The sequence below is a fragment of the Callorhinus ursinus genome, unplaced genomic scaffold (assembly GCF_003265705.2).
Source record: "Callorhinus ursinus isolate GAN/ISIS: 27379988/994484 unplaced genomic scaffold, GSC_fseal_2.0 scaffold2, whole genome shotgun sequence".
NCBI classification, from domain to species: Eukaryota; Metazoa; Chordata; class Mammalia; order Carnivora; family Otariidae; genus Callorhinus; species Callorhinus ursinus.
Window position 1 is genome coordinate 1,552,245 of NW_027397064.1, and position 12,443 is coordinate 1,564,687.

General features: G+C 44.4%; 1 protein-coding gene across 3 annotated transcripts in view; it reads right to left on the reverse strand.

The window, feature by feature from the left end:
- Positions 1–12,443, reverse strand: part of UBE2F (ubiquitin conjugating enzyme E2 F (putative)) — a 55,713-nt gene that overhangs the window by 19,565 nt on the left and 23,705 nt on the right. For 2 of the 3 annotated variants that reach the window (XM_073876540.1, XM_025888875.2), the window contains one exon: positions 1,651–1,718. In XM_073876540.1, coding sequence (XP_073732641.1) covers positions 1,651–1,718 — 68 coding nt within the window. Of the gene's footprint in view, positions 1–1,650; positions 1,751–5,603; positions 5,650–12,443 lie in introns of all 3 variants that reach the window. The other variant, XM_073876535.1, reaches the window with a different exon arrangement.

A 12,443-nucleotide genomic window follows, 5' to 3' on the forward strand; every position in this document is an offset into this window, starting at 1 on the left:
CCTTTAGTGCTCTTCCGACGAGGAGTCCTTAGAGATGGCAAATGTCCAGACAACTAAAAGGTCCAGAATTTTCAGTGCTGTATGCCTGGCTGTTTCCAGAAAACATCAAACGAGCCCCTGGAATTCTAAACATCTGTACTTCAACCAAACCTCTCCACTGCGTCTCCCCTGAGGGAGTCCAGTGTTCTGTCAAGCCAGACTCAGTGTGTGATTAGGGAAATAGAGGAAGTCAGCAGGGAGCTGGATGGACGGACAGATAAAGCCCTGAGATGCACATTTTCCTGTCTTTGCTTAGAAATTAATTTTTTTCTTCTTGGATTGCCAACTCTTTCCCATCCTCATAAACTACATTCAGAAAGAACTTTTAATGTAGTAGCCTAGTAAAAACCAATTACTTAGATAAAGGTTTGGCTTCAAATAACAAAGTGTGACAGCCACTGAACTGTGCCCTGGTAGTGGGCCAGGCCCGGGGCAGGGGGCCTCAGCGCATTTGTCAGCTGGCAGGACAGTCACTGCATGCAAACCAACGGGGCACACGGGTCCCCAGTACCCACAGGCTCAAGGCAACAAGAGACTTAATTTTACCATCAGATTTTTTTTCCTAGTTGATAGGCCTAGAGAGGACTGGGAAACAGTAGGGGGATGTTTATGGAGATAGACATATATATATATCTCATGTAAAATTGTGGAGCTGTTCAGAACTGTCACTGGTTTCTCACTGCCAAAGTGAAAATGCCCAACAACGCTCAAATGTGAGTTTCTCGCTTGTCCCCACTTCTCCCCAACCCCGACTCCTCCTTCAAGTTGACCTGGTCAATCCACCACACACATGCTGCTCGCTCTCACTTCTGTACCTATTAACAAAGTTCCAGGGATTTCGACGTCACCTAGACCACCGTCCCTGGTTAAGGGTCAACCCAAGTCAGGACAACTCCAATCCTATCTCTCCTGAAAAGCTCAACTGGCTGGACCACTTTCCCAATGCGACCCTCTCCTTCCTTCTCGGAATCCCATACATTAACTTCCTGGCACTGCTCCATATCTCTGTTATCTGCTACTTATGGCTTTTATCACTTTAGGGCAACTTTCTACACTTTTTCTCACTTTCCTAACTGGTAAGTTCCTTAAGAGCAAGGATAGAATATGACAGTACTTGGTATAATTATTACCTAGGTGGGGTCTTTGAGAGATCAACATTACTTATGGTTTAAAACTATGAGCCATTCCTCTTTTCTAAAATTCTAAAATACGTGTTTTCTACACCTTGGGAATTCTGGTGTTATACCACAAACAAAACCACAGTTTTAAATAAAATGCTTTCTTCCTCAGTGCCAGGATTTAACAAGTAAGACTGGTGTGAACCACACAGGCAGCTCCCAGCGAAGGTGCCAGCCTCGGCTGAGCTGTAGCCCCAGTGTGCACTGCCCGACACAGAGCACTCACAAGTACTTGTTGAAAAATGCATCTCCCCCCTAAGGCTCTGAATACTGCCGACAAGCAACATTAATCACAGAAATATCGGCCGTTTTGTACTCAGCCCCAGGACTGGGGGGGACCCAATACGGGGGGAGGGGGTGGGGGGTGCAGGGCCCTGTGACCACCACCAGGCCAGGCAAAGAGGGAACAATGGCTCAAACGCAGGCTACTCACCACCATGTTGTACGCATCAGGAACTTCAGTTTCAAACTGAAATTTTCCACCCTGGTAGTAACCCTCATCTATCGAAAACACAAAACAAAACAAAAAAATCCTTTAAATTAAAAAAAAAAGGAAACAAAAAGCAAACACTAATGTCAGAATATGACAAATACAGAGAATTAAGAGTTAAACAATAGGACTGCAGGGTTCCTTGTTACTTCACCAAATCCTGCCCTGCTCTAATGACGAACCCCAATCAGTTCCCTGCTGGCCTGTCACCCCACTAACCATGCACCCTCAGGGGAGGCGTAGGCACCCTTCTGGGGGACTGGTTCCTCTTCCTCAGTCTCCCAGGACCTGCCCAAGGAACCCTATTTTCACCTCGTCCCCCCCCCCACTTCACATCCCAGCACCCACGGGACCCCTTCAAGCACATCTCATGATAGGCAACCATCCTGTTTGAGCTGTAGGGCCATCTGTTTGCTGCCCGTGGCCCTGTGAGAATGTCAGTTCCGAGGGGTGCTCCAGGATTGGGGGGTGGGGGGGCAACCAGTGGAGCATACAGATGGAATCCTTGCCTCAGAGACAGTGCACAGGCAACGCTTTCGGGCTGGCTGGCTGAGTGCTGGCTGCAGCCTTCTGAACAGAGCGGGCCCTCTGGCAGGGGGCTGGTGGGCATGCAGGAGGACGTCTGGAGTCAGGGCGGCACTGGGTCAGACCCCACAGCGCAGTCCCAACTCCTGTGATGGCCTCAGCCACCTCTCAGCCTCTTCTAGGGTCGACCAGGCCGGGGTGAGCGGGGCCTGCAGGTGCATGGTAGAGGCTACCTGGGCTGCTGCCAGCAGAGGGCGCTCCACCATGAAGGTGCTTGAACCTGAAACACTTCCCTCCAATACTCTTTGAGTTTCACAACTTGACAAAATTACCACCACCTTTAAAATGAAAGTTCAACTTCCCCCCAAATAGTTATCATTGTGAACAAATCAGCAGTAGTACATCTTATTGCTTCCCTCAGCTGTTTATGTAAAAAGAACATTTAATAGGAAGTTGTCAGTTTCCAATAAATCATCACTAAAAAAGTTGAGATTGTGTCAACACTTATGGTGTCCAGCAGTTAAAACTAACATTACCTGGACCCCAAAGTTTTCATTCTTTGCCAGCGCGACAGAAGAGAAATACTATTTGTTTCATTTTACACTGAAGAAAAGTAGTGAGGCTGAAATTTACTTCATATTGAATCATTTAATGACTGATGTTCCATAAATATCCTTGTATTACTGAGGTACCCATGTTTTAATTACAGTATAAAAAAGCTCTTAAGAAGATTAACCTTTGCCTTTTATATTTGTTACAATGTTTCTTAGTCTGCTGTTTGTCTTTTGGTTTTGTGGTTCAACTAGTTTTCACTTTTGAGAAGCCAGTCTTTCTGTGGTTTCTGTCTTTGGTATTACCCTGAAAAATATCTTTCCCAACCAAGATTATAGAAACACCTGATTTCTCTGTTTTCTCTTAGTGATCCTGTGGTTTCGTATGTCCCATCGGCTCATCTGCTCATCTGGAATAAGGTGGTGTGTTTTCTCCGTGCTTGCCTGACCCAGTATCACATCCAATAAATCACACAGTATTTATTACCCTACCCTTCCCCACTATCTGATGCGTCTATTTCTAGTGCTTACAAGTGCACTTGGATTCGTGACTGACACTATCGAGTCTTTGGAAAAGACCTTGGGGAAAAATTTTACCTCCAGATACAAGAACTTTCCAAACAAGTGGCATCTCAGGTATAAAATAATCAGAGCACATCCTTGCTCACCAGAGGCTCCGTGTTGCACAGCGGTCACCGCGGCCGAGTGGCCCAGCGCTGGGCTCTGTAGACCATGCGGCACCACCAGAACACCAGCTTCGGGTGCAGAGCTCCACCTGCTCTCTTCTCTTCTTGCTCCCCAAGGCTGTGCTCCAGCCCCTCCATCCTGTCACACCGCTGTGGTTTTTCTCTAGCTGGCTTTCCATGCCACGATTATACAGAGTTTCAACTCTGCTATCTACCAGTTTCAAAGAAACTATTCTTTGGTCTAATGGGGTTTTGGTTTTACCATATTCCTCTGTCCTAGTCAAACTCTCAATTACTAATTATTAGAATTATATCATCTCTGAATCCACTGAAAAGAGAGAGCAAGGAGACGGTTGTAATTTTTGTTCTATTTCATGAAATACGTCTTTCAGGAAAGATGATCAGCTCCTGAGCCAGTACTTCGTTTTTCCTCTTCTAAGGTATGTAGCCTTTAGACCCGATCCACCTTGGTTATGAATTTGCCTAGAAATGCCACAGTCCCACTTACAAAGCAGCTGAGGAGCAGACTGGACTGAGAGGAAACTCAACAGCATCTCGTTTCCTGTGATTTTCTCAACAAAAGGCCCCAGGGAAGAGTTCGTGCTGATCCACCTTCCAGGTCTGGCTCCCGAGCTGGCATTTCGCAGGGCGGAGACAAAGGACAGCCTATGCGACTCTGGAGCCAGTGGGCAGTGGGGTCATTTAGAGCGTCCATAACCCAGTGGGCACCACATCCAAGTCTGGGACAGGCCCACCACGTCACTACCCGTGACTGCTGTGGCTGAAAACATCCTGCTTCTCAGATAACTGGGCATTCAAGTACAACAGTGAAGCGCAGTAGGAAAGTTCCTGGCATCCAGCTCTCACTGGGCCAGCCTGTTCCCGTCACCCAGGGTTCCAAAGACAGGAACCATCTTCCCCTCGTCTTGTATCCTGGAGCCCACTCCCTCCTGCCTTCCAGGAATCATACACTACTATCTCTCAGCCAGGTTAGGGGTCCTTCTGGGAGAAAACTGTCCAAGGGGTAGGTGGGTACCAACAGCCTCAAGAGAATCCACTTCTAGGTGGTCAGTGTCCAAGTGCATTCTCTCCTAAAATGAAGCTGCCTGACAGTCTCAAGAGGTCAGAAGTTCTGCAGGCCTACCCTCCTCTTCCCTTGTCACAGCTGCTCCCACCGGGAGCAGAAGGCTGACATCTCAGCTCTCCTCTTACCACGATGCGCTGCCCCAAGGCACAAACGTCCCAGAGGACAGAGGTCCCAGGAAAGCCCTCTGAATGGAGGCACATGGCAGCATTGTGCTTTCCCTACCCCACACCCAGTTCTGTTAAGGGCCAAGTAGGGTGTTATAAATAAATAAATAAGATATCCCAGTTCATACTAGAATGTCTTAAATTCAGACACATCGTAGAGTCTGATGGCAGGGATGATTAAAATTTCATTTAGCAACTTTAATCCCTACACTACTGTAAAATAACACATTATCCCCATGAGAAGCAAGCTAACAGGGAGCCAATAAGCCACAGGCATGGCACCTTCCAGCCAGGTGACTGGCTCCAATGCCTCACCTAACTGCTAGGAATTAAACTCAGAAGAGAGGTGGCTGATGGTACATCTTAGAGATAAGTAAGACTTCTCCTGAGAGTGAATCTGACTGTTGACTGGGCTGATAATTAGAGCTGGTTCTGCCTATTTATGCACTGCGTAGATAGTTCTGATAAACTGAATGAGCTAAATCTACAGCTTCAAGCTTTTAAGGAAATATAAAGCATACATTTTTATGCTGATAAAGGTATGGCAAAATCAGTATCACAAAATTCTCAACTCTTATTGAGAATTTCAGAACAAACAACAGATGTTTCTAAGTGAAGACAGGTATGACTAATGGTCAGTCGACAGATCTTGGGAAAGTGGTTTTGGTGACTGTCTCAGAAACCGTGATGCTAAGGGACGCAGACGACTGTGTTTGGAAAGTCTTCTCCAAGTCAGGTGGGTTCCAATTCTCTGCTCTCAACAAAATGGAAGAAGGACCCTAATCTAGTAATCAGCAAAAAGATCAACAAAATATCGTATATGATATTTTTGGCCTCTAACTTTGAAGTCCAAGGGTGGAATGTCATAGCTATAACAAAATACCTTCCCTTCCAGGCCTGTCTGAACAAGCAGTCCTCAGTGTCTACATCTACAGAAACAAGAAGAAAGAAAAATGATACTGAACCCTTCTTTCTGGCATAAAGTCATTCACAAATACATTAACTAATCAGAGAAAAATGCTAATAGTAATAACTCCATCATTCTCAGATGCATTTCAGATGAAATGCTATGTTGTGTTTAATAACCATCAAAGCTTGCAACATACTGTTTAAAGTCATTATTCATTCAACAAATATTTGACGAGTGCTTATGTGCTAAGCCCTGTTTTAGGCACTGGTGACACATCAGCAAGAGACCTTTCCTGCCCTGACAAAGCTTACATTCTTGTGGAAGAGGGACAAAATAAATAAGGAAATCATATAACAGAAGGTGAAAGAGCTAAGGGAGTAGGAGCTGTGATTTTAAATAGGGTGGTTGTAGAGAGCAAAGGCCTGAAAAAAGGCCACTGGGGTGAAGAACACTCCAGACAGGGGAGCTGGGTGAGGCCCATGAGAGAGCCTGGTATGTTCAGGGAAGACTCCAGAGGCTGGAGGTGAGGCAGGGGAGGGAGGAGCTGAGGCTGAAGAGGCCACCGTGAGAGCGCTTGCATTTACGCAGAGTGAGGCAGGGAGCCATGAGAGGGGTCTAAGCAGAGGAGGGACAGGCTGGAGGCCCTGTGGAGGCTATCTCTTACAGTAACCCTGGTGAGATGTTAAGCTGTTAGGACCAGGGTGGAAGCAGTGAAGTGGGAATACTCTGATGGGAGCACCACCAGCGTTTGCTGGCAGATTAGGCGAGGGGTGGGGAAGAAGGAGCCACAGAAAAGCTGAGTTCTCTGACCCTGCAATGCAAAGGGCAGGGCTGCCACCGGGAAGAGAAGAAGGCTGTGAGGGGCACCACTGCACAAAGTTCCATGTCAGACGGCGAATCTGAGGTTTCACGTCAACATTCAAGCGGAGGTGTCAATCAGCAGCCAACAGACCATTCTGGAGTGTGGGGGAGGCTGGGGCTGGATGAGGGCAGTTTGGGAGCTGTTCAGTAGACGGAAGCACTCAGATTTCATGAGCCGACTACGGAGGTCCAAGGATAGGACAGAGTCTGAAGGACACCCCCCCCCCAGGGGGTCGGGAGAGGGGCCAGGAGGGGCAGCTGGCACCCATGGAGGGAGACCAGGAGCCAGGAGTTGGTACAAACAAATGACTAACAACCATTTAAAAGAAAATGCTTAAGGCCTAAGAGTCTTATAAATTTTTTTATATATACATATACATGTGTATATATATTTACAGAATGGCATGACAGGGTGACAAAATACTCAGCAGAAAGATGTTTACATTGGGATAAAATTCTGTAGGACAAGTGGAGTAAAATGAGGAGTGCAAGGAGATAAGGCAGCAATGAACATTTCCCAACCACTGCAGTAGAGCTGTTTCTGCAAAAATGCACGACAGTGGGCGTACCCATGCTGTTTAGATGCCACTGGAAACATTCTAAAGAGCAATATAATACTTTTATCCTTAAATGTCAATATTTACAGCACACTGGAAATTATACTGTATGCACATTTCAAACCTAAAAGTCAGGGAAAACACTGTCCCTGACAAGATGAGCCTATAAACTGGGGCTGGCAAACTTGTTCTATAAAGAGGCAGACAGTAAGCACTTCAGGCTTCGGGCCACAGGTCTCTGTCATATATGCTCTTTTGTTTGTTTTTTCATAGCCCTTTAAAAATGTAAAAGTCATCCTCAGCTGGAGGGACACATGAAAACTGGCCCAGGGCAGGATTTGGCTCACCTCTGGGATGGGGTCTAGTGTGCCCACCCCAACATGAAAATACACAAAGACAAGGGGCGCCTGGGTGGCTCAATAGGTTAAGCGTCTGCCTTCGGCTTAGGTCATGATCTCAGGGTCCTGGGATCGCACCCCACCTCGGGCTCCCTGCTCAGTGGGGAGTTTGCCTCTCCCTCTCCCATTCCCCCTGCTGCTCCCCCCCCCGGCCCCGCTCATGATCATGCGCTCTCTTTCAAATAAATAAAAATAAAACCTTTAAAAAAAAAATACACGAAGACAAACTGGTGCTAACCTGTGTGACACAATGCACATGAAGCTGGCCTGCTGAAGAGGGGAAGCTGGTGTGGGCTGGATTACTCAGGGGAAGCCTAGGGAATATGCTGTTGGGTACAACCTGAAAATCAGGATGACAACCGCCACAACATTATAAGCACACGGACACGTGGAGCGTGGACCACACAGTCACTGACCCAGTCACTCCAGTGCAGTGGACGGGCATGACACAGCCGCTTCAAAGAAGAAACTGGGGCACGTGCAGTAAGTAACTGGCCACAGCCCCACGCCTAGGAGGGGGCACAGCTACTTCCAGTCAGGCTGTCACACTGGGACCTGAGGGTGAGCAGGGCAGGGGAAGACAAAAAGACAGTGTCCATGAGGAAGGTGGAGTGGGAGCAGAATCACAGATAGGACTGCCCTCGATGTGTAGCCCGGAGCCAAACCGGGAAGGTGGGCAGGTACTTGGCGGTGACATGGGGTCAGGAACCAGCTGCAGACAGACACTAAGTCAGCCGTCATGAAAAGATGCTGAGATTTAGAGGAAACCATGGACATAACAAGGAAAGAACAGTAAAGATGAAAAAGAAGCAAACAGGACATCAACAGCTAAAAAAAAACATAATATCTGAAATGAAAACTTCACTGGATGAGGTCCATAGTAAATCAGACCCTGCAGAAATAGGAACTACCCACCACGAAGCACAGAGAGAAAAGTGAACACAGACTTGTGACCCAATGGAGGTACAGGTTATATGTAGAGGTAATATATATGCAAGAGATATTAATACAGGTGGAGTCCCAGGACGGGGTTACAGAAAACATATTTAAAGAAATGTTCAAATTATTGCTAAGTATGATGAAAACCAAACTCTCAGATCCAGAAACCTCAACAAGCCCAGGTGAGGTCAACAGTCACATCAAAACACATCATAGTCAAACTGCTAAAAATGTGATAAAAAGACTATCTTAAAAGCAACCGGAGAGTAAAATGCACATTGCATAAAGTGGAACAAAGAATCAGCAGGCAGCAGAATGAGGCCCCTACGATGCTGAGACTATCACCAGCAGGGCTGCACTACAGACAAATCCAAGGGTGGTCTTCAGGCAGAAGGAAAAGAACAGAGAGAAATTCAGACCTACAACAAGAAATGAAGGTCACTGGTGGTCAGTAATGTTGGTAAACATAGAAAGAAAGCAGACTGTCTAAAGCTGGGTTACAACATATGTAAAGGAGACATGAGAACTATAAAATGAAGGTTGGGGTGGGGAAATGGAAATAACCTTGTTATCTGTCCAAGCTTCCACTTCCAGAACAGGAAAAAGAAGAACAAATTAAACTGAAAACAAGCCGAAGGAAGGTAATAAAGATATGAGCAGAAAAAAAATTCTATTAGGGGAAAATCAGTGCAACCAAAAGCTGGTTCTCTGAAGAGACTAACATCGATAATCCTCTAGCTAACCTGATCAAGAAAAAAGAAAACATTTTCAATAGCAATTAAAGAGGCGATATCAACACAGACTCCACAGAATTTTATAGGGCAAGATATTAAGAACAACCTTCTATTAACAAATCTGAAAATGTAGATGACATGAAAGACATAAATTACCAAAGCTCACTCGAGAATGAATAACCAAAATAGCCCTCTATCTACCAAAGAAATTGTATTCATGCTTCAAATGTCACCACAAAAACAAAACACAACATTCCAGAGCTAGGTGGCCTCCCTGGTAAATTCTACCACTGAGTACAGAATGGATACTGACTCTTCATACACTGTCCCGGAAAGAGAAGGAACACGCGGCCCTTCATTCCAGGAGAGGGCAGCGGAGGGGGAGAAACTAGACCGTTATCCTGCACCATATGGAAAATGAACTAAAAATGGATCACAGACCAAACTGTAAAATCCAAAGCTAAAAAACTACTTTAAAAAAATAGGAAGAGGTCTTTGTAGTTCTTCAATCTCTTAGGGCGTAGAAAACACGGCCCTCTGTATTGGCTTGTATGGTTGCTATAATAATTCACCACAAACTCAGTGGCTTGAACAACACAAATTTACTAACTTCTGTTGGTCAGAAGTCCAAAATGGGTGGCATGGGGCTAAAATCAGGGAGTGGGTAGGGCTGTGTTCCTTTGAGGAGGCCCTGGGGATAATCTGTTTCCTTCACTTTTTAGCTTCAAGAGGCTCTTCCTCCACCTTCAAATTCAGTGACAGCCAATGGAAATGACGACACATGGCAGCACAAGGCGGAATCTCAAAAGCACTGTGCTAAGTGAAAGAAGCCATATACAAATGCTACATATTGTTTCAGCCCATTTATATGGCATTCTGGAAAAGGCACAATGATGGGGACAATGGCTGCTAGAGGCCAGGGGACCTTTCTGAGCTAACAGAAACATCCTGTATCTAGACTGTACTGGTGGGTATACACTGTGTTTGTCAAATGCAGAGAACACCCCAGAACGGTGAACTGTCAATTAGATTCCCACTACACATGATTTTTGAAAAACATTTAAAAAAAAAAAAAGCCTATGATACATAAAAGGCACTAACAGATGGGACAGGAAACCAAGAGTGCTGGCAATTTTTACAGTATGCCAGAAAACTCAGCATTTAAACAGCTTTATACACATTATGTAGGTTTTTACTGGTGACCATAAGAATATACGTTAAGCATGGTAATGAACAGCTTTAAAAACAGTAAGTCAGACATTTAATCTGTCACTGGAGGAAACCTGAGTGTCCCGAGGAAGAATGTGCCTCGGAGTTACATGTGGGGGAGGGGGGGCAGAAACCGGCATAAGAACAGTGTGCATCAGACACACGGGATGGTAAGTCAAGAAGCTTACCTGGAGCTTCTGGAAGGAGCCAAAAAAAGAGCAGTGGATGTTTCCCCAACAAAGGTGAACCAATGCAAAGGCAGAAAATGGACAGTCTTAAAAGCTCACACCATACTCCTATTACATATAAAAAGAGAAGAATTGCCACCTGTATTTCTAGGGTTTAACTGAAAGAAAAGACTTCACCAGGAAAAAGTCTGTTCCTCTTCAAATTTATCCCTTCGTGATGGTTATCTCCATCTTAAAATTAAAAGTCAATCTAGAAAGAACCAGGGAGAGTATGCGTTCTGGGTCTGAAACCTTTATGTGCTAACCATAAACGACCCCAGTGCAGGTCAAGGGAAAGGGCCTGCTTCAGTGCTCTGCTCCATCTCGATAGCTTTTAAAATCTCCATGATTTATAATGTTGTTCCAAATGTTCAAGAGTGGAAAGAAACCCATGTTTCAGGCTTATCAACCACATTTCTTTGTTCAGAAATTGGGATCTTACTGTATTTCACATTTAGAAACTTTCTCTAGGGCGCCTGGGTGGCTCAGTTGGTTAAGCGACTGCCTTCAGCTCAGGTCATGATCCTGGAGTCCCGGGATCGAGTCCCGCATCGGGCTCCCTGCTCGGCAGAGAGTCTGCTTCTCCCTCTGACCCTCCCCCCTCTCATGTTCTCTCTCTCCGTCTCTCATTCTTGCTCTCTCAAATAAATAAAAATCTTAAAAAAAAAAAACAAAGAAACTTTCTCTAAGTCCAAAGCTCTGAAACAAAGCTAAGATGGGACCATTAATCAAACATTAATAGGGGTAACAGATAAATCAATTAAAATTTTATGACTTAATGTACACTACACTTTTACTGTCATGTCCAATTAGGGAGTTTTTATAAATTAAATGTTTAAATTAAGAAAACATGAATAATCTAACACATTTAGAAACAAATTTAGGTGAACACATACACAAATACACAAGATTTACAATACAGCTACAGAATTCCCTAATCAGAATTTTTATATATGTAACATTAATAAAAAAGATGTTATTAACAATTAACCCCCCACAAATCTAATAAAGAACTTATATCCAGTTATATAAACCTTACAATTCAATAATAACAGGACAAGCAACCCAATTTAAATGGGAAAAAATATCTGAACAGACACTTAACAAAGATGATACACGAATATCAAACAAGCACAAGAAAAGATGTTCAACACCACTAGTCACTAAAGAAATGCAAATAAAAGTCAAAATGAGATACATACCCATGAAAATGGCTAAAATTGAAAAGACTGACAGTAACAGTTGTTGGTAAGAATGTGAGGTAAATGGAATTCTCATTCATTGCTAGCAGGACTGCAAAACAGTACATTCTGGAAAACTATATAGCAGTGTCTTATGAGGTTAAACTTGCTCTTACTGCATGACCCAGTAATTCCATTGCCAGGAGAAATAAAAACATAATGGCAAAGACCTGCACACAAAGGTTTTTATAGCAGCTTTATGCACAATGGTTCCAAAGTGGAAACAACACAAAGGTTTATCAACCAGTGAACTGATAAACTAGTAATACACATATAGGACAGAATACAACTCATCAAAAAAAGATAAAAAATACCAATTAATGCAACAACACAGGTGAAACTCAAAAGCATTAAGCTAAAAATGTAACTTACACCTCAACCAATATTGCTTTGAAAAATGTTTTTAAATCAATGATCTAAGTTTCCACCTTAAGAAAGTAGAAAAAGGGGGTGCCTGGTGGCTCAGTAGGTTAAATGACAGACTCCTGATTTCAGCTCAGGTGAATTCTATCAAATATTTAAGGAAGAAATAATACCAATCCTATACAAACTCTCAGTCATGATCTCAGCGTGGTGAGATCAAGCCCCATGTCAGGCTCTGGGCTCAGCACAGAATCAGTTTGAGATTTTTTCCCCCTCTGCCCCTC